Source organism: Nymphalis io, chromosome 1 (assembly GCF_905147045.1).
Source record: "Nymphalis io chromosome 1, ilAglIoxx1.1, whole genome shotgun sequence".
Taxonomy (NCBI): Eukaryota; Metazoa; Arthropoda; class Insecta; order Lepidoptera; family Nymphalidae; genus Nymphalis; species Nymphalis io.
In genome coordinates this window covers 785,468-812,721 of record NC_065888.1, presented here as the reverse complement: position 1 = coordinate 812,721, position 27,254 = coordinate 785,468, and the positions used below count along the sequence as shown (strand labels likewise).

Here is a 27,254-nt window from a genome sequence, read left to right as displayed (position 1 = left end):
CGTGGTGGAATAAGCTCCAAACCTTCTCCTCAAAAAAGGGAGAGGAGGCCTTAGCCCAGCAGTGGGACATTCACAGGCTGTTACTATAATTTTTCAATTAATTGATTCAATTAGGAACACTTATTTATAGTGCCTGTAATCTAAGAATCACCGATCAAAATTAATGACAGCCGGTCTTTATGTCCGGGGGGCACTAGCTGGCGCCCGACGCCGCGTGCGCCAGCTAGTGACCCCCCCCCACACATACATACACGACCCGCACGGACGTAGACAAACTTATTAACTTAAATGAAAAATTACAATGTTTATAATAAATGAGTGGTATAATATAATTGATATTATGATCCCTTTCCCTAGTTCTTGTTTTTATTTCGACTAATAATGAAAGTTGCGTCATCCAGGTGAAGAAATTTTGTTATATTTTTTAAAATCGTGCAGTTAATATTAGCTTGTAGGTTACAAGCAATGAAGAAGCTGAAAACGTTGAAAACTGTTGAAGAAAATTTATGAAAAGACAAATTTTGAAGACTAAGCATTTATTTATATGTGATGTGCGTCAGTTAAATGTATGTAACGTTTTATGTTATGTATATAATGATGATGATCAGGGTTTTTAATTTTATAATAATGTATTTGCGTCAAAACGTTGTGGCCATCTGAAATGTGTATGTTAAATAGTCATAGTTGTTCCTAGTGTAGAATGTAAATTAAACATTTCTTCATCTTGCATACACTTTAAATAGGAAACTTTTTTACTGAATTGACATGTAAAAAAAAATCTGTGTAATTTGTAGTCCAACTAAATTCAAAGATTGGGGAATATATTATTAATATCGTAAACGACACTAAATTTAGCAAAATTTTCACATAGAAATTTTTTTTTCATCATTACTGTGTTCATTTCATTATATATCGTCAACCGCTTTTGTCATACTAATACTCCGGACTGCGAAATGTTTAGACTTCGCTATTTTACTAGAATGATAAGTAGATAGTATTGTGATTGTAATGTGGACCAATTTTTTATAAGAATTAAAGTAATTCTACTGTACGACGATAGTTTTAAAATATGTTTGTCAACTTTTAATGATTTACAAATTATAATTTTTTATAATGTGATGGATGAACGGTATGGCACTTGGCGTTAAAAGATCTATTGTAATGTATTTGAATTGTAAACAACTTACTTTAAATACCAATTATTAGCATTTATTTTCATGTTTGTTAGTAAATTATTATTTTTGAGATATAAGGGATGTATTTAATGTTGATAAGTAGTTTTATTGTAATTTAACATAATAAAATCCATATTTTGCTCGGATTTAACTGATGATGGATGGTAGGTACCTATATCGGTAATATTGGAAATTTATGTGGATTTTAAGGTCTCCAAGTGGATATATAAAGAGTTTTTTGTGTCTAGATAAATAATATTTTAAACTTATACATGAAGTAATTAAATAATTAGTATTGATATTTGATAGTATGTTATCGTGCGTAATATAAAATATTTGCGTTTTTCTTTTGAAATGAAATTCGAAGTGTTACCTTATTTTGATGGGTGGCAACTGGCAGGCTGTTCGCTCCACTACTGACCAATCGCAGCTGTTGCCGAATATTCGCCTTTTCCCTCGCTCTCTTTCGCTGGAACTCTTCTTCAACTCTGAAAATATTATTGTTTCTTGGATCAATAAGGGTTTTCAACTAAAGCTATAATATTTGTACTGCCCTAAAGTCATAAACAGTATACCTTAATTATTTTTTCTGTTAAACATGTGTACATTTGTGTAAATGACTATTAATATTTGAAATTGCCTTTTGTTAAAGTAATTCTTATATTTTAACTGATGTTATAATTTTAATATTTAGTTTCTTGATTATGTGTAACTTTTTAGTTTGTAGGTCCTACCTCCTCATGGCCTCCAGCTCTGTTCGCCTCTGTTGCTCCTTAAGGTCCGCCTCGCGAGACAACTTCTCAGCCAGACGTCGCCTCTCCAGCTGTCTGACAGTTGACTGGAATGTGAACCGTTTGCCTCGACCAGCGTTTGCGTTACGCTGTAAAGAAAAATAACAAACTCATTATGTTTTATTATCTTCTTAAAAAAATATCAACATTGTGAATTTTAATTTGATACGAATTTTGTCAAATTTCTTTCAAAACGGTTTAAATTTACTTTCTTAAGTGAATTTTACAGATCTCTTTTGTTTACATTTAAAATTTGTCACGCTACATACGAGTAGAACAGCAATTTTTGTTCAATTCTATAATTGAGTTCGTCCGTTGGTATTTTTACATATTTATCAAAATGTGGAATATTTTATTCTTAAGCTATTGTAAAAATTGAATAGATCATCAACGTTACTTGTGGTCTTCACAAGTAACGTTGATGATCTATTCAACATCAACGGTAAATAAACAGCGACCTCGACCGTAATTAGAATAAGATCGGAAGAATTGTTGGAATGTCTATTTGGTATTTTTTTATAATTTTTATTTTAATTGGCTCAAAATAATATCCTGATAGTTGAAGATGATACTGATCATTAAAACTTATGTAATACTTTATTTACCCTTCATAATATATAAGGATACATAGATCCATGAACTATATTTAAATTTTATTTCTCTTTAGAAAACATGACGATTATGGATGAACTAAAATAATATTTATATGAAACCGAAACAACTGGAGACCATTACAAGGTTGACCTAGAATCCTAGATCGTTGAAGCATGCAACTGCATTGTAAAAAGGAGGTCGTAAACTGTGTACTTTTTAGTCTACTAGACCAAACTATGATATGATATGGCAACGTGCTTATATCAGTATGAATATGGTGCAGCTAACTAGTTTTATGTATTCATTGTTGTATGTAGTATAGTACTACGATGGGGCCGACGATGTTGACAAACAAGTACATAAGTTTTTCAAATATCCTAATAATCTATTTCTCTCGAAATTGGAAAAGTTTTGTCCGATATTTCACTTTGACTAAACTATCCGCTAGCAAGAAGTCTTCAAATGAGGGGCTATTAAAGAACCTGCACTATATTGTTTGGAAAAAAGTCGATTAACGAAAGTTTAACCACAACAGTACAGTAAATGGTAATGACAGACCTAGATGTTATTGTAGCGAAAGTAAAAGCTTGTTTCTTTGTCAGAAACCGCACATTAGGTTTGGCAGTTTTCAGAGCGTGCGAATCGGGATGTAGTGTTGTTAATTATGGTGTTTTAAATTTAAAAAAGAGTTAAAATACGTTCGCGCGATAGCAGCTATTCCGTATCACAAGTCCGTAATTAAATATGTATTTATTGAATAATGTATTTATTAAATATGTGATAAAAATGAAAGCATTTTGCTTCTGAATCATTGCCCTTAAAGGTTACACGTACAAACGTTACTCTAAAGTTCCTTGGATTTTTGCTTTCATTTTGACCAAATAATTTTCACTTAAAAATATTAAAAAAAGAAAAGTAAATTAAGAATATATTTATAAAATGATATAAAAGTGCTTGTACACTATATATTATATAAAATTAACACAAGACCATAATGTTTCACAATACCTATACATACCGCGTAAGTAAACAAGTACAAGAGTAAAAAGTAAGTACAATATAAAAGTATCTCGAAAAACAAAGGACGATGTGATAACAAAAACACTCGTCAAACAACATCTCATATACATAACAACTTATAGCGTAGATATGCGTTTGTTTATTCTCAATAATTCAATATCAATATTTTCCTTCAACCTTCAACGATTAAGTTATTAAAACTGCATTTTATGAATAATCATTACAAAGCAATAGAACTTTGATTTAACAACGCTATTTACAGCAACCGACTTTACATATAACATTTGAATAAAAATAAATAATTAGTAACTAAGTAACGGACTGTAAATATACCACTGCGGGGTAAGAATTCCTTTTCGCTTGGAGCCTATTCCGCTACGCAGATCTAATATGGTCTGTTAGTGGATACAAATTATAATGTCCTGCTGACCTTTGGGTGCGGCGGCGGATCTACAATATCCATTAGCATATAAAAGACGAGCTATTAAAAATAATCAGGTTTTAAATGCGCATGACAGAAGGTAAGACTCGAATATTGCATTTATGATAGACGAATTGGTTGTTTAAAGAAATATTTATAAGTAGATTCATATAAATATATGTATGTTTCCATAATAGACTGTGCAAATCAAAAGCGAATAATACTAATTTAGTTGCACAATGTTTTTTCTCCTTCTTTCGAATGTCAAATTACTGATGACAGAAAGAGATAAATGAGTGTGTTTATTCACCCGCTATACATTTAATTAGCAATTGCGTGTAATCGGTGATTAACACTTCATTTTTGAACTTTAAAAAAATCATAAAGCTGGCACTCACTGACTTACAAATTAGTTAAGCCAGGTTACGGCCTAATACTCGTTTCAAATTAATATTATATACACGTACTGTTTTATGGCCGAGGCTCATTTGAGATCTTTATCTGAAACATCCTTTTTACGCAAAACGGCCTCACTTGTTATAATTGTTGCATAGCTATTATATTTTTGAATTCGTTAATTCTACATGTTAGAAAATAATATATTTAATTTCTTTTTTTTATATTATAGGTAGGCGGACGAGCATGTGACCCAAGTGATTGTAAGTGGTCACCGACGCCCATAGACATTGGCATTGTAAGAAACGTTAACCATCCCTTACATCGCCAAAGCGCCCTATGTTATGTCCCTTGTGCCTGTAATTGCACTAACAATACCAAGTACTGCTGTTTTGCGGTAGAATATCTGATGAATGGGTGGTACCTACCTTACCTAGCACCTCTTCCATCCCCTTACACCCCAAACTACATCCCAAGCTAGTAGTTTATACGAGTTGATAGCAATCAACAGTTGTTTTCAGTCCGATTGGTGGGTGCGATTAACAAATAATCCGCTCTCAAGAACCCGGTGGGTTAAGATGGAATCGAATCTTCTCTACCGCAGAATCGCGACCAATATAGATATTCAAAAATTACATTGGGACTGTCAAAACAATTAATTATTAAACAATTTTTCTATATAAAACCAATCTTAAAAGATCGCGCGGTAAAATCCGATCAGAGCATTTGTTTTCCATTTCGTGGTAAATAAAGTAATAAGGGCAAAGTCGCGGGCAACAACTAACTAATAAAACCTTAACCGACAGATCCTAATCTTTGGTACATGATTACACGTCGATTACAGTCACGTGCGTTTAGATCATAGATTGAAGAGTAATTTGGAAATTACATCAAAATTACTTAAGAAAGGCCTTTTACTAGATCTCTCTAATATACATATTATTTGAATCACGTAGTTTTATATAAAAATTGTCTTAATGTGTTGTCGATACTGTTATAACTTATTAACTAAATAATTAATTCCCACGACATAGTTCGTTGTTTTTTAAAGAACATCGTTATGTGGCAATGTACTTATCTAAGACATTTTAAGTATAGTGTAGTATTAAATTTCAATACGATTAAAAGTAGCAGCTGGTGAATGTCCCACTGCTGGGCTAAGGCCTCCATCTCGGCTTTTATACGAATTAATCGTAAATAATACGATTAAGTGATTAAATAAATAAAACTTTCCAAAAGTAACTTTTATACTGTATATGTTATATTATTATGCTATGTACCAAAATTTCTACCAACATTTTTTTTTATTATAGTCAGGAAACCGTCTCAGTGCCGTAGATCAGAAGCGTGCAATTAAGAAAACCACACAAATATTTCTATTCCCATCATTACAGCGGATTGTCTCGTATGTCACTTTCAAAATAATCCCATTCTGTACATCAGATACCAGCAATCACGCGCAAGTCATGCTCCATCGGACAGCGTGATGGCACTGCGTGCCGAATGTCGCCGCAATGAGTGAACTCAAGAAATTGTCAGAGAATCGTGTACCTACTTATCGTGTTTTTTTAAATAACAGGGTAAAGGTCGAAACAATTAGACCACCCTATGAAAAATGCTTATTCCTCCCTTTACTTATCGAAGCTGGAAAAATTGTAACTAATATAAAAACTGTGCTTACCGCGATCTTGAAATTGTATATAAAGTATTTACCTCTTACTTAACATAGCATTACATATAGAGTCGAATCTTTCCGACTTTTGAATTGGTAGTTTTTTTTAATTTAAATTTTATTATTTTGCAAATCTTTTTTTTGTAATATGATAATATTTAAATTAATCTCATTAACTATATATAACAATATTAAAAACAAGTATTAAGTATTTTTTTAATTATGTACTTTTTAATCTCAAAATATAGAATATTATACAATAAAAAATAAAAAATATATTTATTTTAATAAGCAGTCATACGACATATCAATTTTAAGTAAGTTTATTTAAGCCTTCAAACGTTTAATATTTACTTTCATCTTTGCAAACAATACGAAGGACACACAGACATGAATTAAATTCCTATAGGTGTGACACTAAACCGTTCTGTTGACATGTTAGCAAGGTATTGCCATGTAAGCGATGGTTAACAATTCTTAAAATGCCAATGTCGTTGGCAATGCCAATGGGCGTTGGTGCCCACTTGCCATCAGGTGGCCCATATGCTCGTCCGCCCACCTATTATATAAAAAAAGGGTTTTGCTCAAGACGATGTTGTCCCTTTCAGTCATTTAAAATTCAACTCACATCTAAAAGGAAGTTCTTTTCTTCGTAAGTTTTGGATCAAAATATTTTGAATTATATATATATATATATATATATATATAAAAATTAATTATTACTTTATCCACATTTAAAATTTAAACATATATATATATATATATATATATATATATATATGTTTAAATTTTAACTATATTTATATATATTTATATGTATGTATAATATATATTTAAATATAATATATAATATAATATAATATAATATAATATAATATATAATATATATTTAAACATATATATATATATATATATGTTTAAATTTTAAATGTGGATAAAGTAATAATTAATTTTTATGTATTTTTTAAATTAAGTTAAATACATGTTCTGCTATGTTGAGCTTTCAAATTTATTCAATAATATATAAATAAATTTAAATTAAACCGAAATTTTGGTAAGTAATATTTTTAATAGTAACAAATTTTAATATTCGAAGCTTGAATTTAAAAGTATGGACGATAAAATTCTTTTGAAATATATATATAATAATAATAATAATATTGTCCTCCAGACCGATTTCGGCCACGGCGGCCAATCTCAAGTGAGATTAGCCAACTACGCAGGAGATATTATAGTGCACAAGTGTGTGCGCAAACACAGGTGCAATCTCTTTTCCCTAACTCTTATAATCCGATGGGACGGCAATCCGACACGACCGGAAAGAGTTCAGGCGCAGGACCAACGGCTTTACGTGCTTTCCGAGGCACGGGAGTGTACACACTTCCAACTTCCAGACTCCGGGCTGCTACTGAGAATTTTCTGATAGAAAAACCCAATAACTTTTTTATTGGCCCGATCTGGGAATTGAACCCAGGACCTCCGGCTCTGCGGCCTTATATCAAGCCACTAGACCAACGAGGCAGTTAAATATATATGTATATATATTATAATATATATATATATATATATATATATTTAACTATATATATATATATATATATATTATATATATATATATATATATATATATATATATATATATATTATAAATAAATTTTAAATATAAATTAACAAATTTGTACAATACACTATTGAAAACTAAACTAAAAACAAAACGAAACAGCTAGAATTTATAAATTGTAATAATACATGTCCGAATAAAAAAAAACAAAACACGATATATATCACAGCTCGTAATTCGAGATACATTCTCCGATGTTTAAACGGCTGAAGCTAATATTTTTACAAAACCATTTCCTAACAGCTATCATTGCGTTAATATAAACAAATATTGACAAACGTCGACACGGACGTGTTTTATTCATATGCTGTAATAAATTATTTTTTAAATCGTCATTATTGATCATGAAGAATTCATAATAATTATTCAAATCAATATTTCCTTTATTCTAATAAGCTTTTGTAGGCACTTTTGTTTCGTCCTGTTAGAGGATTAAATTAGCAATAGTTATTTTGATCGGTCACCATTAGCTTAACATTTACAAACAGTATATATTATTTATTTATGTAAAAAAAAACCATACCAAACCGCAATGTCCATTTTGAAATATAAAGCATAATTTCATTCATAACTTGAAAGAGGAAAAAAAACAAAACCATCCCCTCGCCTGCCTTTTTATAATATTCGTATGACCAGTATGATTTATTTAACATATTCTGATTATTTCAATAAAAATACTGAGATATTTTAGCGCATAGATCATACATATTATATCTTACTAATCTTTTCCTCCAATTTACATAGATATAACAATTACATACAATTAAGGTATTATGTACTTGATGATTGGGCTTTTTGCAAGCCCGTTTAGGTAAGTACCATCCACTTATCAGATATTCTACCGCTTGTCAGCAATACTTGGTATTGTTGTGTTCTTGTTTGAAACGTGAGTTCCCAAGGTTGGTAGCACATTGGTGATGTAAGAAACGGTTAATGTTTCTTACAGCGTTAATGTCTATAGGGGTGGTGATCATCAGCTTCATCATCTTGCTATTTGCCTGTCCGCCTACCAATTCTATCCTGTGTGAAAATCAACTAATACTAATCCCACACTTTTAAACCATCTCTATAAGCGAAAAATAAGCTTTTTTATTAATAAGATTGTGTTACTGATATAAGGGCCATAAAACAATAGATACTTACTACGTTTGATATCGCATTGAAAATATAAAATACTTAATTAGTAGTTAAGTAATTATTAAAATGCTAATTTTATCGATACTTAACATACCATTGCCCATTTGTTTCTGTCTTTATATTTTCCATTGCGACAATAACATTTTCCTTAATAAAATACGCGTAAAATTATAGCGCATTTAAACAATTATAATTCAATGCGTAAGTGTTCAAAACAATTCACCGATCCATATAAAGGTTGGTATTTCAATTGTTAAACTGCACGCCTTATTATTATTCAGTGTTTTTTGAATTGAAAGAGGTCAAGCTTCTATAGTTTCATTTTAATGTATAAACATTAGAGGATTACCATAGTTAAATCAGATGTTTATTATTATTCTCCTTTATCTCAAACATATTAGTAAAAAGTACTAAAGGCGTTTAGTAAAGACTTTCTAATAAAAACAACAAAATTAATTGCCTCAACTGACAGTTGGCAACCAAATTCACTAGCAAAAGAATTCCGAAGGAATTTCAACGGTCTTCATCAGTATGAATATGCGATGGAATGGCTTTATGTAAGCCGGTCTGGGTAGGTACCATTTCCACATCACCTCTTCTAACGCCAAAAAGAAATAAAAAGTATTGTTGTGTTTTAATTTGAAGCATGTGTCAGCCAGTGTAACTACAGGCACACGGGACATATTCTTCTCATGTTCATTGGTTTGTGATTTAATAATATAAGAAATGGTTAATGTTTCTTAAACTACCAACGTTTATGGGCTGTGGTGACCATCTAAAATCAAGTAATTCATTTAAAAAAATAAAAAAATTGTCAATTGGACTGGATATTAATTAGAACAAGCGAATTATAATTATGAAAGACAATTACAAAACAATCAAACGACCATTTCATATTTTTTAGAATAAAATGAATGTACTATGTATTAGGTATTAAATAACTCGAAACATTTAAGCCAATCAATACACTAAGTCTATATACAACCCGTTACTCGTTAACTAAACACATTGTAGAGCCGTCAGCGATATTTGGAGCAGCGAGCAAACAGCGTCGCTTGCACAGGTGGGTCGGTGAGGCGCTTGTCAACACAATCGCGTTCTACGAGACGGTTCAAGAAGTTTAAGCAGATGATTTGACATATTCTTTATGCCTTAATCATTTTAAATGCCTTAACGGTTATGATTTTAGTTATATTTATGCGTATAATAATTATATTCATAAATATGGTTTATTAAATATTACTCAATTCTAACATAGACGATATGAATGTGTAAAAATTGGATTTGTTAATTTTGGATAAGATATATTACTTAAATTGTATTTTATTAACATATATATGCGCGTAATTGGTAGAATTAAGTATGTTACGTGGGTAGAGTGCGGAGACTCTTACCGGTTCTTCTCCAGAGTGGTAATCTACATTACGAATCAAGGGGCCGTGATAACATGTCCCGTGATGAATGTAGAATAATAAGATTTCGATTTTTGATTTTGTACGGTCTCATAAACGTCATCGTTCACGTGATAACAGTACCGAATTACTGCCAATTAAGAAATAGGCGGTAAGCGCGGTAATCGACAGACTGTTAAGTTAGATTCGAGATAGAACCACAGTTCATGTAACGGATCCCACATTAAGCAACTAGGGCTTAACCACGGATGGCAAATGTGGAATTCAAGACGTGTTAAAATTTCAAATCATTATTTAAATATGTAAATCTTAATTTTTACACGATTGCTTAAAAAAGGAGTGTAATGTTTTCAGAGATTACCTATGTGTGTGAGTTTTTTGTTCCACTATAACTTCTAAATGTCTGAACAGAATTGGATGTATTTGGTATCGTTAGAATTCTTATATCATCCCGAGTGAGTTTAAGAGATAGTTTAGAAATTGTTCTTTTTCCAGAGGATGTATGGAAGAGCTATTCGAAAGGGCTCGCTCATCCTTCGCCTATAAGACCGCCTTTGGGTATCTTCTCTTGCTTTTATGTTTATAATTGTTTTTAAATATAGCGTATAATATAGATTATCTAATGACATTTATAATATAAACAACATTAGAAACACGGTTGTATGAAAGACGTATAATAAATTTATATGTAGTTATGTACTAATAAAATATTACTAATAATAAAAACGAAATACTTACATTAACCTATTTCGCTTAAAATGTAATGTAATCGATTGAAAAATACCAATAAATTAAAAAAAAGAAATCTGCGATCGATAAACATATTATTTATTAGACGTCTATAACGCCTCGACTAATGCATTGGAGTTAGCAAAGAGAAAGGCGTGGTAACTTTATGACATAAATTTTTAATGTTTTACGTAATTTATTTAAAATTTTATGTTATGAAAGAGTAACGTTGCTTATTGCGAATTTCGTGAAGATGCGTTTATGTACGTATATTTTACAAGCGACCTTTCCCGAATTCGTTCGGATATAATAAGTATTTTATCGTGTTTTTTATTTTAATCAATGTCATATAAACAATTAATTTAAAAACCAACCGATCTATTCGTCTGTTTTACAAGTCAATTCTAAAATGCAAAAAAAAATTAAAAAAATCATACAAACGTGGAATTCTACAAACGATTGACGAGTAGGAAATAGTCTGCGATTGAGATTAATATTAATTGATGTTTTTTTCTTCTTCTTTGGTTTTTTAATTAACTCCTTGATGTTTTTGGTTTTTTTTATCTTAAATTTATTCCAATTTTTTTTTTCATTTTTTTATGTGTTCGTGCGATACTTGACATTTCAAGCGATCCAATTATTTTTATATTTAATTAATATAACTACCTACTATACATATTTTTAAAAACATTTCATGTACTAACCCACTTATTTAAAATATACAAAAGCCGTGAAACAGAAACAAATAATTTAAATAACAAAGCAAATTCGAAGCCTTGTGTCGCTTTACATTGATCGTAATCGTATGTTTCAGCTTAGTTATTATTTTCACGTGTTTTATGTTCATAGAACACAATCACTAGGGACAAAATAACACTGATAGAATTATCGTTTATACAATCTCTTATAAGTCTGCATTTTTCGACAGTTATATAAAATTATAAAAGATTCATCTCGTCGCTGTTTATAAATATGAATTGTCTTGAGATTAAACTTTATTTATTGGACCTTTATCAACTATATTAAGCTGTGACATCATTGAAGACGTGCACAAGGCCGGTCGGAGTAAACCCGAAACAAAATCATAAAACACGCCCATTATTTTGCAGATTCCGTTTTTCAGTTCTTAAATTGTTTTAAGATTTTTATTCTTTGCTTGCGAATTGCAAATTTTAATTGCAAGCATTGTCCGCTTACTTATTCGTTTTGTTGAAACTGCGCTATTCTTTACATTTTTTAAGCCGGAAAACTAATCCTATTGTCACGGAAGTCTGACACACCAAAGAACTATTATATCCTTTACTTTTAACCTTTATATGAATTTTCAAGTATTTAAATTGATTTGCAATAAACAGTCACACAAACGGAAATTAATATAATAATCCAATGATTTATAAATGTCCAATGTATTAAATTAGTTGTCGTTTAATTATAGAATAACGTATGCATCAGGAAATATCTGGCAAGGATATGTCTCGTTAGATTACCGACAAATTTTATTTTCCTTCCGTCCTCTGGGTATGTTTCTGAAAATCCTTCTGAAGCCATGTCAATTATGAATATTTATCAGGCTAAAAGTTTTTAAAGAAACAATATCGACGTATTTTTAATAAGAATTAGTTTAAAGACTATATCTTTAAGAACTCGTTTTGTTTTATTTAAGTATAGTAAATTAACAGCCTGTCAATATCTCACTGATGAGCTAAGACCTCCCCTTCTTTTTTGAGAAAAAGGGAGCTTACTCGGAGTGTTTGGAGGTTGTATCTGAACAGATGAAATTTCACCATCGATGATGTTCTAACCGATTTCGGTTATACTCGACGGAGAATAGTCAACAAAAGATATATTACAGTGTGAGTTTCCCAAACAAACTCTGGGTTTGAACCGAAGAACTCGAGATCTGTAACCTTATGAGCGACTATACTATCAATGTATTAAGCCGGTGACATACATTTAAAACAAACACTTGTACAAGTTTCGTTGACTTCGAATATTTGTTTTACAACGAACATAACTTGCAGAGAAAACATTAAGCAATGTGTATGTACCGTTGCATCACATGGGAAATTTGTTTAGATTGTCCCTGTGATTAAAAACAAAGTGTCATGAAATTAAGATCTTTAAAATACTGATGATCAAAGGTATCCTATTGAGGCTCAAAATTAGACCATATTTGAACACGCCGGGCGACTAATTACAATTTTCTCATATTAGTAACAGCCTGTGAATATCCCACTTCTGGGCTAAGGCCTCCTCTTCCTTTTTGAGGAGAAGGCTTTGGAGCTTATTCCATCACGCTGCTCCAATGTGGTTTGGTGGAATACACATGTGACAGAATTACAGTGAAATTAGACACATGCAGGGTTCCTCACGATGTTTTCCTTCACCGTTAAGCACGAGATGAATTATAATCACAAATTAAACACATGAAATTTCAGAGGTGCTTGCCCGGGTTGGACCACAGTCATCGGTTAAGTTTCACGCGGTCTTACCACTGGACCGTCTCGGCTTCATATCAAATCATGGAATGAATTATAAACGTCTCATATATGTACAAATTATATTATTTTACTTACATTTAATTGTTGTCTATATTTCGTTATCATATCTCTTTTCTGTGATATTTAACTCTGGCTCTCTTTAGTATTAATTAATGTTATCGGGTATACAAAAAAAAAAAAAATTAAAAAAAAACTAGCGGTTGGTGCAAAAACGTTTGTGTATTGTACCACTCACTCATTATTTGTTCTACCACCAAACAATACTTTATATTACTCAATAATCAATACAAGTCAATAAAATCAAAGTGTCTGTGAGGTAAAATAACTGCCTTATCGAAACTCTTGAAGTTTTTTTTTATCAATCTGTCTGTTAGTCTGGAGTGAATTTCAAAATGTGTAAAAATTTCTATCATAAGTAAATAACTGTAATAAGGAGTTTCCTAAGGTACGGTCTAGTTTTTCGTGTTTAATGCAGATTTGTCGCGAGTGAAGGCGCGGTGCAAAGCTTGTAGTCATTTTTTCATAAAGTGCAAATGTCTAATCAGTAACCCCTGAATCACCGGTGGCCCATTTGTTTCGTCTGTAATTAAATTATAAATTAAAAAAAACCGCTCGTCTCATAGTCTGAAGCGTTAACTAATTACGATTACAAATAAAATTAATTGAGTTGGAACAGCTAAATTATTACGGATCAGTCGATCATCAGCGAGCCGTAACACCAATGACTGTAATGACATCATGTCCGAAGGCCGTGATGTCGCAATTGTTCGTATCACCATAAAAACCATTATAAGTGCCGGTTTGAGGACATATATTGATTTATTTATTTATAATTATGTCTTCAATTCTAAAAGCCTGATTTTTAATTAATATTTATAGTTATTATTAGTTGTTTTTTATTTCAGTACAGTTATAGATTATAAATGTCCGACTGAAAAATTTGGAACTCATTCCGTGCTATGAAGATTACCTTACAATGTTTTTCTTCCCTGTTGAGCCTGAGATGAAATATAAACGCAAGCATTTGAAAAATCATTGGTTTACAGGTTTGAATCTGTATCATCGGTTAAGGTTCACGCGTTCTAGCCACTGGGCATCTAAGATCTCGTTGGAGTATAAGTAATTTTTACAGCATGCATCTATGTCGCAAAGGCGACCATTTAACAATAAGAGCTTGTGTGCTATACATATATATATATATATATATATATATATATATATATATATATTATATATATATATACCTTATATATATATATTATATATATATATTATATATATATATACCTACGTATTACCCAGACTTAACGTTAAAAAAAATTTTTTAATATTAAAAATTATGTAACATTTTATTAAATGTCAAAAAATAATATATGTAATACGATTTTATATCGTTAACCACATTGTTTTTATTCAAATTCGTATCTTAATGGCACAGTGGATGAATGACACAGATTGAAACTCTAATAGCGTTACATTCAAAATCAACAAACAATTATTTAGGTAAAGATCAACAGGCTTATAAAAAATTATAAAAAATGTCAATGAAAATATTTAAATTCAGATTAGTACAATATGTTGTGAATACCTACTTTGAATTTTAAAAACGTATTGTGTATACGCCTACTACTAACGTATCGTTTACCATTTTTTTTTATACTCATAACGATAATTCTTGTTTATATTATACCTACCAAAAACGACGAACTCCCAACGAAATATTTTTTAAATTGTACACCTTTCTCAAGAAATCGAAATTTTTTTCTTTTTGAGGAGTAAAATGTGTATAAGCCTAACAAACGTCGATAGCCATTTGGGCCTAGCGTTGTGACGTTGCAGGTTCTAAACTGACCTGTTGTTTTAATGTCGTACACTAAAAAATATTAGTAATTCCTTGCAAAAATTGTATTAACATTTTATTTATTTATGTCTTTAAACAATCGAATATTATAGCAGATGAAATTACAATTGTAATAAAAACATAACATCTACAATTATGCGAAGAATTCTTTGTTTTTTTTATGTTATGGCCGATTATAGAGTCCAGTAATCAGAATATTATTAACGTAAAAAAAACAGTTTATAAATAAATATGAAGAAATACAGTCATAAGTATATGACTTATATAAGAGTTAAGATGTAGAAGCATACAAAATTAGTTAAGGTACGATTGTCAGACGGAAACCCAGGCTTCCGCGTCCAAGCGAAGCAGCGTGGAAAAATATGTTGAGCAATTATTAAAATTAGCAATTACTTTAATAATTACGATAGATCAATCTTTATTGTCCGTAACGCTATTCTACTTACATAACGAGACGGAAGAGAGATATACATTTTACCCGATTACACATCAGCTAATAAGGGTACTGCATTTTTAAGAAACTCAATTTTTACATGCTAAATGGCGGTGTTTTCGAAGAATTTATCAAATTTATTGTTGATATATATATATTATAAATAACTAACTATTGTCATTGTGCAAAAGAGTTATTAAAATATAGATACGAAAAAAAACATTTGAAATTTATTTTATTTATCAAATAAATTGATTATTTTTAAATATCATTATTGCAATTGAATTTAAATATTTTTCCCCTCGAAATGTTTTTTTATAAATACAATCGATGGCTTTCATGCGGCATTATTTAATTTCAGGAAAATATACACAAGTATCGGTTAATTAATAAAACAGTTGGAATTACTTTCAATACGAAAAATGAAATTTATATAAACTTGAAATATTATCAGTACTAAAAAATATATATTAAAATAATAAAAAAATATAACGTACCTCAGACAAACACACACGCTTAGTAATATGAAAAGAAATTCGTATCGCAACACGCGTAGAGGACAGGTGCGCGCGCGCAGACAAGCCCGAGTGATGCGCAGACCACGCGGCGCAACTACGTTTGTTTACTTGTGATTTCATAACAAGCTTCGATTTGCAACTATGTTCGCGCTTTTTTTATTTACATACTAGTGTTTGCCAGTAGCTTCACCCGCGTGTTAGGAGTTCAAGTTAGCTTCGTACCAAAGTTCAACAAATCACAGCTAAACCATTGGTTCAGTGGGTAAGCTGCGTAACTAAAGCGTATCTGTTACGCTTACATACAGACAGAGTTACTTTTGATTTATATTATTAGTGTAGAAACATATGTAGTAAAATTATAATTAAGTTTGTAAATATTTTTTAGAAGGTATAATATTATTTATTATATTTCATTCTATTAGTATGGTTTTCATCATATATAATGGATATAATTAATTTGAAGTTTTTTTACACAACATGTAAAATTGCTGTCAACTCGACCTATAAGAATAGTCACAGTAAGTAAATTATACTATTCCTTACACTGTCACGTCTATTATGTCTAAGACGTTACATTCCTGGTACCTGTGACACCGTTTTCATCCTTCAAACCGAAACACAGCACAGTACATATACATATACGTACTAGCTATATATATGTATAGCAGTAGAATTGATGAGTGTGTGTCGTATCTATTACGATGGGATTGCACGAAGCCTTCCCAGTAGTCTATATATGTGCATTGTGCATTAAATCCAAACGATTGAATAGATTTGGGTGACACACAATTGTGATTATTTAATATAGACTGAGTGAATTATGAAATTAATCACTTTAAATAAGTAGGCATTTTAAAAACTTTCAAACTTTATATTTAAAATTTTACAAGAACGTTTTAAATCTAAAGCTACTACCAGTTTGGAATACAGATTCTTTACAGAAAACTGAGAACTAACTCAGTAGTCATTCTTTCCAACAATTAAATAACCTAAATATTTTATAACACAATTCAATCTTTATAAATCTCGACAGAAAATCAATAAATACTAACTGTAAACATTTTTATTGACTAAATAATGTTGTATTTATTTATATATATTATTTATTAAATTTAAGTTACGATTTAAATTATTTATATTAGTCAAGTTAAAAGATTTTCGTATCAGAATATAAAAATGATTGAATAAACTTGAGAATCTAATTATATATTTAGAAAAATTACATCATTATGTTCATCATTAAATCATCCGATGCATATTGATTTTGTCTTTTATAACAAGTTATACAAGTATCATTGTGGTATACAAATTTAATTATTATTCTTAAAACTGATTTGATTGTGTTTTTTTTTATTCAACAGATAATAAATTGCATATTGATAGAGACAAATTATAGTCATTTGACTTTTAATAGAAAACTCGTATTGTAATAAATAACATTTTCAAGTACAATCATATTTTTAAACGAAATTAAACATTCTAATGCTGTGACCCGTTTCCAGGAGGCATGATGAAATTCCTCATAACGTAACTGACTTGCATACTAATAAGTTAAAAAATTAATGTTACGAGCGTTGTAGTTTAATTCCGGCACCAGATATTCGACATAATCCATTAATAAGGTAAGATTAACAAGTTGTTGCTTTCATGGCTAGCTTATATGAGCCGGAGGTATTGGGTTTAAATCCCGATTCAATTCAGTAAAAGAAGAAATTCTTATAGTTTTTTTGTGGAATGTTTTAGAATCGGCTTGAAGTTTGGGTATTAATTAGTAGTTTTAGACCGCGTGTTTGCTTCCTCCCAAATATATATATATATATATATATTAATTATAAATGCATAAACCATTGTGAGCGCGTCCTTGTAATCAGGATATGTACATTAATATTCACGTTGTGTATCGATCTAGAGCTAAAACTACGTTTTAGTGTCACGTTTACGTCAAACATTGATTTGGGGTCGTCGTAACTCTGGACATAGTGACCAACAAAAACATTAGTGACAAGGGACTCTGTTTACTGAATACTAATTACTAATGTTCTGTTTAATTCCAAACATAATATAAAATAGAAGATTATGTATGTACTCTTATACGTTTATAATTGAACTGTTTGTCAATGATGTTTATTCTGTTATGCTCTTAGAAGCACTTTTGAATCGTTAGTTTACAATTTAATTTTAATATAGGTTCGGAGAGCTGAGATGGGCCAGCGGTAAGAACGGGTGAATCTTAACCGATGATCGTGGGTTCAAACCCGGGCAAGCACCACTGAATTTTCATGTGCTTAATTTGTGATTATAATTCATCTCAGACAAAAGACAAAAGTTTTATTTCATAATAAATGCGATGTATAAAAAAATAAAGATGCTTACAATGTATACGTAAATATTTATACGTTTCCTTTATTTATGTATTTTGGTCTTTTCACTGAAATTTTGCCACATGTGTATTCCACCAACCCGCATTGGAGCAGCGTTTTGGGATAAGCTCCAAACCATCTCCTCAAAAAGAGGAGAGGGTGCCTTTAGCCCAGCAGTGGGACATTCAAATTGTTACGGTCATAGGTTCGGAATGTAAATTCAATTTCGTGAAATGTTCGGAATGTACACTCAGTAGTTTTTTTTAATCAATCAAAAAATGCCATTTTATAATCATATACAATTACATTTATGTGTTTACGTTCACCAACAAATACAAAATCATATTCTTTAAATAATCATCTATCATAATGCCGTACCGTATAATAAGCCTTATTTTTTTAATACTAACGTTTGCAGTATTTTATTATAGAACCGAAGACCCTGACTAAGGAAGGATGCATTGACTTTATAAACTCGAAAGCTTGACCTCACAAGCTTACAGAAGCAGTAATTTACATTTTCTGCCTTGGAATATTAATAATTAATTATAACTAGCTGAAGCCAGGCGTGACACGTGACACGGGTCATGCGAACCATGATCTGCACGGGTGAAATAAGGGTCTAAATTAAATGTTTATATCGTATTTCTCCAAAATCTCCAACAATCATCGTCATATTTCAGCCCATTTACACAGAACTATAATGAATTATACACAAAAAACTTCCTCATGAATCATTCTGTCCATTGATAAATCCCTTCGGTAGTTTTCAAGTTTATCGCGATCTGACAGACAGACAGACGCGGCAGGGCTTTGTTTTAAAATATTCAATTATCACTACACCGCCACTATTACCGTTAGCTTATTTGATAATAAACAATGTAGAATTGCTTAAGTAATTGCTGTTAATCTTGTAATAATAATAAAGTATTGCTATTTTTTATTCAAATTTAGGAATCCGTTCTCAATATAAATGTTATCCTGTAAGTAAAGTGTGTTTCCGCTCGCTACAAACGCGTTTGAAAGGAGGTGTTGGATTATGTAGGGTGCATGTTTTTTCTATATACCTGACCATGTTTGTAAAATTTCATATTCATCGGTTGAGTAGATAATACCTGAAAGTGTAACAAACATATAAACAAACTCAGTTTTTCATTTACAAATAGCATCTATGTCCTCACAAACAACTTTTTATAAACAGAACCCCACTACCTGTGGCCTGACCGAACTTGACTAAATTATTCCTATCACTTTATCTTTTCATTGTATTATAATATTTATTATAATTATATTAAGCTATTTCGTGGGAAACTGCCTTCTGTGAAAACCTAATTAAAATCCATTTAGACAGACGGACACGTTTGGTCTATTTTGATTTACGGTATGTATAACACTAGACTAGATAATGTGTATATTCTAGAGACTAGAATCTAGAATTTTCTGCATAGAGTAACATTTTTCAGTATATAAAAAAAATGAACAACATCGTTTGAAATAGTTTAAAAACTAGTTTAAAATAACACACTTCTATATAAGGGAAATAATGTCTTCATATATTACTTTATTTAATTGAAGGATGATGAAAATTATTTTATTTGATCAAAGAAATAACATAATATACTAAATATGAACTAATTATTATATAATACGAGCAATATTATGTGGTGTGACCAATTCTTTGTCTCACGTTCAACTGCTTACACAGCTTAATACGACGCTTAATAAAGTAATTAAAACAATTTAAGCAAAATATACGTATGAAAATTGAATAGATAGACAGACCGATCTTATCACGTCCGATTGATTACAGGTATTTAAAACTATTATTAATTTGATCTGACCTGTAGAGAAATCTAAAGAAAGGTAGCTAATTCCACAACGCTGTTGCCGTACGGATTTGTGTATACATAATATGTGTCAGAGGCCTTCACCGCCGATTTCGAGATATTTTTTTCACTGGAAATACGCATTACGCGTTTCACCCACAGAAACAGTGGGAGGTATGTGGGGCTCGCCGGTATCCAAAGCGCCGAGTGCGCCCCGAACTTCAGAATACCCACTAAAAAACCAGCGGCACTTTCCGTCTTAACAAGGAGCGCCACGGGATCGCTTTTGCATGCTACCGTGACGCTTTGATGGCCTGCGCCTATGCGGGCCTCCATTCTCTAGGGAGGGTTCCCAGAGTATAGTGAACTCCCCCGTTCGAGATGTGCTTGCACAGATTCGACCCACGATCTTCCGTTAAGAACCGCGTGTTATTCATTCTTCTATCCACTGGGCCTCGGTTATCAATATAAAGTTTAAAATACAAAAATGAAACAAAAAATACCGGAAACTGTGTTAATTGAGACGGCGGATGCGTGGGAACGGTGTTATGAAGGTGAGAAAATTAAGATAATTTTGTATGGTAGGTACGTGTTGTGTCATATTATATGTTTTTGTTATGAGTATTACAAGATATGCCTTAACAATGACGATGCTAAGTTATGAAATTGAGAAACAGTATGCGATTCACTCTAGTTTTTTATAGCGTCACTTAGCAGTGCGACGGTCTACTTCGAAAGGACGAAGCAGTTTTATATTTTCATTGGAATTAAAATGATCCAAACGAGCATACGAACTTTTGAATTGTAATTTTAAAAGATTAAATTTAAAGATACCATCCGTTTGGAATGTAGATTCTACCGAGAAGAACCGGCTAGAAACTCAGTAGGTACGCTTTTCTGATTAATCAAGTTACATAAATAATTGAATAAAATTTAATCATTATTTATCCTGAATGGTAATCAACGATTACTGACACTTTTATATTATCTAACAAGAATGCAATTTTATAAATATTAAGATGAATAGGCGGTACCGAACCGGACGCGCCTGAATATTAAATAAATGAGTATTTCATTCATTTCCGAGACGAGGTGTCATGATTTATGTGTAAGTATCGTAATTATCTCGTACTCGACGGTGAAAAATATCGTGAGGAAACCTGCATGGATCGAATAACAGCAACGGTTGCGGCGTCGACAAAGCTAAGAGATCTGCAAAACAGTTGACATATACCGGCTTATTTATATTTTTAAATCTATTCGAATGCTAGATTCATGTAGTACATTTATATTTCCGAATGTAGATATTATGCAAGCACAAGAACAATCGTGGAATTTCATAAAGTGAATAACGACTGTAATAATCATAATATTCAAAATGTATAAAAGAAGGTATCTCCCAAAGCTTTTAAAATGTCACAAGTGAGATACGAAATGAGTTCTAGAAAAAAACATACGACAACAGAAAAATCGTTTTGAAAATGATATTAATTACTGCACTTGCAGCGCAATCATTGTACTGACGACCTTAGTGTGAATACAATAACCGCCTATGAATATAGACTATTCAATGTTGTAATTTAACTTTACAGTACAATTTATGTCATTGATGGATTATCACGGATTTAGCGCGGAACGTGTCACACACATTAGTGTAACGTTGTTGTTACCACAGAATAGAGTGAGATATAAGAGGTATGCGTGAAAAATATATCTGTGTATTGTTAAATATATGTGAATAATATTTATACAACAACAGCGTAGTATGATTACGAGATTGCCTAGTGGTTAGAACGCGTGAATCTTAACCGATGATCGTGGGTTCAAACCCGGGCAAGCACCACTGAATTTTCATGTGCTTAATTTGTGTTTATAATTCATCTCGTGCTTGACGGTGAAGGAAAACATCGTGAGGAAACCTGCATGTGTCTAATTTCATTGAAATTATGCCACATGTGTATTCTACCAACCGGCATTGGAGCAGCGTGGTGGAATAAGCTCCAAACCTTCTCCTCAAAAGGGAGAGGAGGCCTTAGCGCAGCAGTGGGACATTAACAGGCTGTTACTGTAACAGCGTAGTAGAATAAGTTCCAAATCTTCTTCTCGAAAGTAAAGTAAGATGAGGCCTTAGCCTAGCAGTGGGACATTTACAGGTTGTTAATTTATTTTTAATTTTAGAAACGAAGTTCTTTTACGCGGCTTACAGTCTCTACTGTAAGCCGAAATGGCAGAAATCGTAACTTAACTGAAAAGCGTTATGCCTACTCTAAGCGACCTTTCCTCTCTTTCTCTTTATTACTGTCGCTTTCTATTTTTTATAAATAATTTGTTTGTAATATGACATATTGCCAGCAATGAACTCTTCTGCCTTTATTTATCACAAATATAATACATTTCACAATACTTCACTTTTATACCGTAGTTAAAAAAAATAACATAAATATATGTATCTGTATGTCTGTATGTAACTACTTTGTATGTTTGTACAAAATTGTAAATTAGTCGAAAAAAATGTCTTTTATATAATAAATTGAAATTGTTCTATATAGATGACATTTCTAAACTCGTTACTCATATTAGTGCACAATGATTCTTTGCACTGTATTTAATAATTTGTTTTAGCGACATGACATTGAAGATACGCAAATGAAAACTTGTATACAATACAATGTTGTACTTCAAAAACAGCGTGACGAAACGTTCGCGTAATGTTTATCTTAGAACAGGGCACTTTATAAACGTCAAGACAAATCGGTGAATCCTTATATTAAAAATAAGCTTGTAATCAAGCAATTTGTAAATTTCATACTTTTATTTCGTGGTCCGTTAAATTATTATTTTTTTCTTTATAATAGTTAGGTAGACAGTTATATGGGGACCTGGTGTTAAGTGACCAGCATCGCCCTTCGTCATTGGCACTGCATATTAACCATCCATTACATCGTCAATGCGTCAACAATGTTGGGAACTATGTCGCTATATTATTTGTGCCTGTAGGAACACTGGCTCACTCACCGTTGAAACCGGAACACAACAATATAAAGTGTTACTGTTTGGCGGTTTACTTGTGAGATACTCTTTCTTATAAGGCATACATTATAAAATATTTTAGTTTTCCTCTTAGATATCAACTTGATAACTCTTTAAGTGTCTGCGTACTTTTTAATAAAAATAATTTCTCCGGGAGACGTTCGACCATAAATATTATAGACTTACCGAGACCGCCGGCTCCACTCTGGCGGGCACGGCGCGCGCGACGTCGGGCGAGGCGGAGCGCTCCCGCTCGCGCATCTCGCCCGCCAGCGCCGCGCGCGCCGCTCGCGCCGACGCCTCCAGGCAGCCGCTCGACTTGCTCCTGTTTACACATACATCGTTATGTTTATGCTCTAAAAGGACAGAAGGTACTACATTGACAAGAATATTGAATACGATTAAATTGATTCCTTGCCAGATTAGTGAACTCCGACTACGGAGTAGAATTTAATTGAAAACTTTTATATTATCATAATATATTTTTACAATCCTTTTCTTATTTTCAATGTTTTGCCGTCCTACCTGATAGGCCTCTCCGTGCTCGGTAGTGACATCGGCTGGTCGTGCCCCGGCGCCGGTGGCAGATACATGACATGCCCTCCCCAGTTCATGTAAGAACTGTTTCGCCATCTGATTCCTTCTTCTTGACCCTGAGAATAAAAAATAATTAAAACTGTTAACAAGACTATTTCAAAAGTAAATAAATTGAAAATGTTAATTTATTTAAAATTAATTGGCTCGGAGCTTAGTCCTATACGCTGGTTCAATATGGGTTGGTAGATACACTTGTGTCAGTTTTTCATTATATTTATGTGTTATCATAGCCAGCAGTTTGGGATGTTAAACGATTTTATTTTCACTTAATTAAATGTCATAAGTATTAATGTTCACAGAACATTTGGCGCAACTAAAAGTTGTCCAAAACTTTACCTTTTCAGATGGCAAAGCAGGTTCTTCTTTCCCATTATCTTCCGAAACTTTAGTTCTTAGCGGTTGGTGATATAGCAACGGGTTGCTTAAAGAATTTGGGGCGGATTTTGTTAGGAACCAATTTTGTTCTGGTTCTTCCAGCATAGGCTCGTGTTCCAGATCGAATCTTCTAGAACCTAACGCGGCTCCTAGTGCACCAGACACGGATTTCCGAAGTTTCTGAAGACTGTTGAAGCCCTGCTGCAACTGCTTGCCCTGGAAGCATTCGTAGAAGCACGAAACTCCTTTAAACTATGAGGGATTTACGAAGTTCCTAAGAGTTTAACTGATGAGGAATAAGGATAAAAAGACAATTACTGCAAAAAGATAATAAGTAGTATATATATTTTATTTAGTAAGAAGTGGTATATAGAAGATTCAGTCATAAGTGGAGAAAGTGATTAAAAAAAAGATGAGAAACGAAAATATAAAAAAGGCTAAGATACAATGGTATAATGGAAAAGTACTATTAAAAATGCGGTGCGTCAAATGAAAAAAGCAAACACATATATGAAAAATAATATAAAAAAGCAAAAGTAACATTCCTGAACCAGAAAATACAAATTATACTATAATATAGAATAATTTTGCAATAATTATAAATTAATAAATAGATATTGCTTAGTTTAGAAGTCTATTCATTCCAAAAATTGTAGTAAACGAATGAAATGATCATATAATTAGGTGATTAGTAATATTAAGTATGATATGAAAAGTGAATATGAGAATTAGCAGTTATTTGATACTTTTCATTAGTAATTACAGTAGAAGCGTGCATTTTTATCATTATTCCCCCTCAGAGGTGTACACGGGAGGCTAGGTGATTAGTTTGTTAGTTACAACTACTGCAAATGAATTGACACTACGATATATTATTGCATAATGTTTGTCCAGATGTCTAAGATGATACTTGATTGAACTTATATTTATGAGAAATTAGCTGTCGTTTCCCCCCTCCCCGCCTCGCTGCATTTTTTAGTATTGATTTTAGATTAATTGACTAATAAAATACTTTGTATCTAAAAAATACATAAACTTATAGTAAGATATTATTAATAATAAATCTTTAAAATACAGTTGAAAATAATTTCAACAATGACTATCTTATCATCATTACAAAATGGTTTTGCTCATGTGTTTGGAGAGGCAGGCGCTAGGTATAAAAACTTGCTTCATACCAAATTTCATCAAAATCTGTTCAGCGGTTCAGTCGTGAAAGCGTAACATATAGCCAGACAGTTACATTCGCATTTATAATATGAGTATAGATGAGAGCCTATAGATTTACCAAAGATAAACTTCATTCGTTTTTCATTATTAAATTAAAGTAATTTATTAAACTCCTTGATCTTTTTACAGTAACAGTAACAGCCTGTAAATATCCCACTGCTGGGCTAACTCCTCTTCCTTTTTGAGGAGTAAATTGCAATGAGTACATAATACTAATAATACAAAAACTATTACAGTATATATCTTTTAAGAAAATTATTTCGCTATATAATAAAAAATCAAGATAGGATAGGATATAAGATAACCGTAAATCATCTCAGACATCCCTAACATCCCGAGTACAACTCCCCCAGCCCTGCTCACTTTGTCCTGGTCTCGCGGCAAGCTGAGGCTGAACGTCTGCGCGGGGCTGTACGTGACGGCGGCCGTCTCCTGTCCCGCGCCGTCTGAGCTGCTGTCACCAAGGTCTTGCTGAGGCGTCCAAGTTGCTACTTGATCAGCTGCCTATATATTTCATTCAATAAATAATAAGTCACGAAGCAGGATAATGGTCTATTGTGTGCTTAACTCAATATTTTGTTCTATATAAAAATCATATTTTTTATTTTAATATCACTCTATTTTATTTAAAACTTAGACTTTATTTTCATCCACGACAACATAAACATTTGGATAATCTTAAAAACGTCATAATACGTCTTTGATAGGGTTTTATATGTTTGTATTGATTGAATATATAACTGACATGTCTAGGCGAGTCTATTCTATGATCGCTATGACCGTGGTCTCCAGATATTCCTGAGTCACCAGATTTGTCAGCTGATTGCTCCGATCTAGGAGATGACTCTGCCGATACATCGGCTGTCATTTTCGTTTCTACGGCTAATGGTTGGCTTTCTGAAATAATAAAAACGAGCGGTAAGAAATAGGTGTGTTAATTATTTAATTAAATTAATAAATATAAACAAGGAATAGATAATAATACAAAAAATATAAATAAAAAAATCAGGCAGTCATAGGGACTGCCGATAGAAGTGAAAACTAAAATATATTTGTCAAATTTCCACATCTATTGGCACTCCAAGTAATAATTCTATCCCTTTTTATTATATCATCAAAGTACCCAGTATGGTGCTAACGCGGTACAAAATATTAATACAGCTTAATTTAAATAAATATTAGTTAAAATACACTTATATTATTTGTGTATACTGCTAGTATTTACATAAATTTTAAATACTTAAATTATTTGTACTTTCAACGATTTCATTATATTAACATTAGCATGTCGGTGACGCGAAGCCACGAATTTATCCCATACGATATATCAGCGCAACGCGCCTATAGAAGTTCAAAAAGAAAATCGACCGGCTACTAGCAAAAAAAAAAATGGTAGAAAAAGGTTTTAATGGGTTTAAGCAAGACGAAGAAAGAACTATTGTAAAACTTGTACTAAATTGAGTTTAAGGTAATGAAAATCTTATTTAGACTTACTACCTACGTAGAGATATTATTTAAATTAAAAATGTATTTTGTAATTCAGATAGTCGTGGAA

The 27,254-nt window shown here is 31.8% G+C and overlaps 1 protein-coding gene across 2 annotated transcripts in view; it reads right to left on the bottom strand.

Moving 5' to 3' along the window:
* The window catches only part of LOC126771060 (uncharacterized), a 125,869-nt gene that overhangs the window by 5,655 nt on the left and 92,960 nt on the right, over positions 1–27,254 (bottom strand). For both annotated transcript variants that reach the window (XM_050490757.1, XM_050490749.1), the window contains exons 11-17: positions 26,445–26,596; positions 26,063–26,203; positions 24,431–24,685; positions 24,023–24,150; positions 23,684–23,822; positions 1,910–2,055; positions 1,549–1,663 (exon numbers count right to left, since the gene is read on the bottom strand). In XM_050490757.1, the coding sequence (XP_050346714.1) occupies positions 1,549–1,663; positions 1,910–2,055; positions 23,684–23,822; positions 24,023–24,150; positions 24,431–24,685; positions 26,063–26,203; positions 26,445–26,596 (1,076 nt within the window). The remainder of the gene's footprint in view (positions 1–1,548; positions 1,664–1,909; positions 2,056–23,683; positions 23,823–24,022; positions 24,151–24,430; positions 24,686–26,062; positions 26,204–26,444; positions 26,597–27,254) is intronic.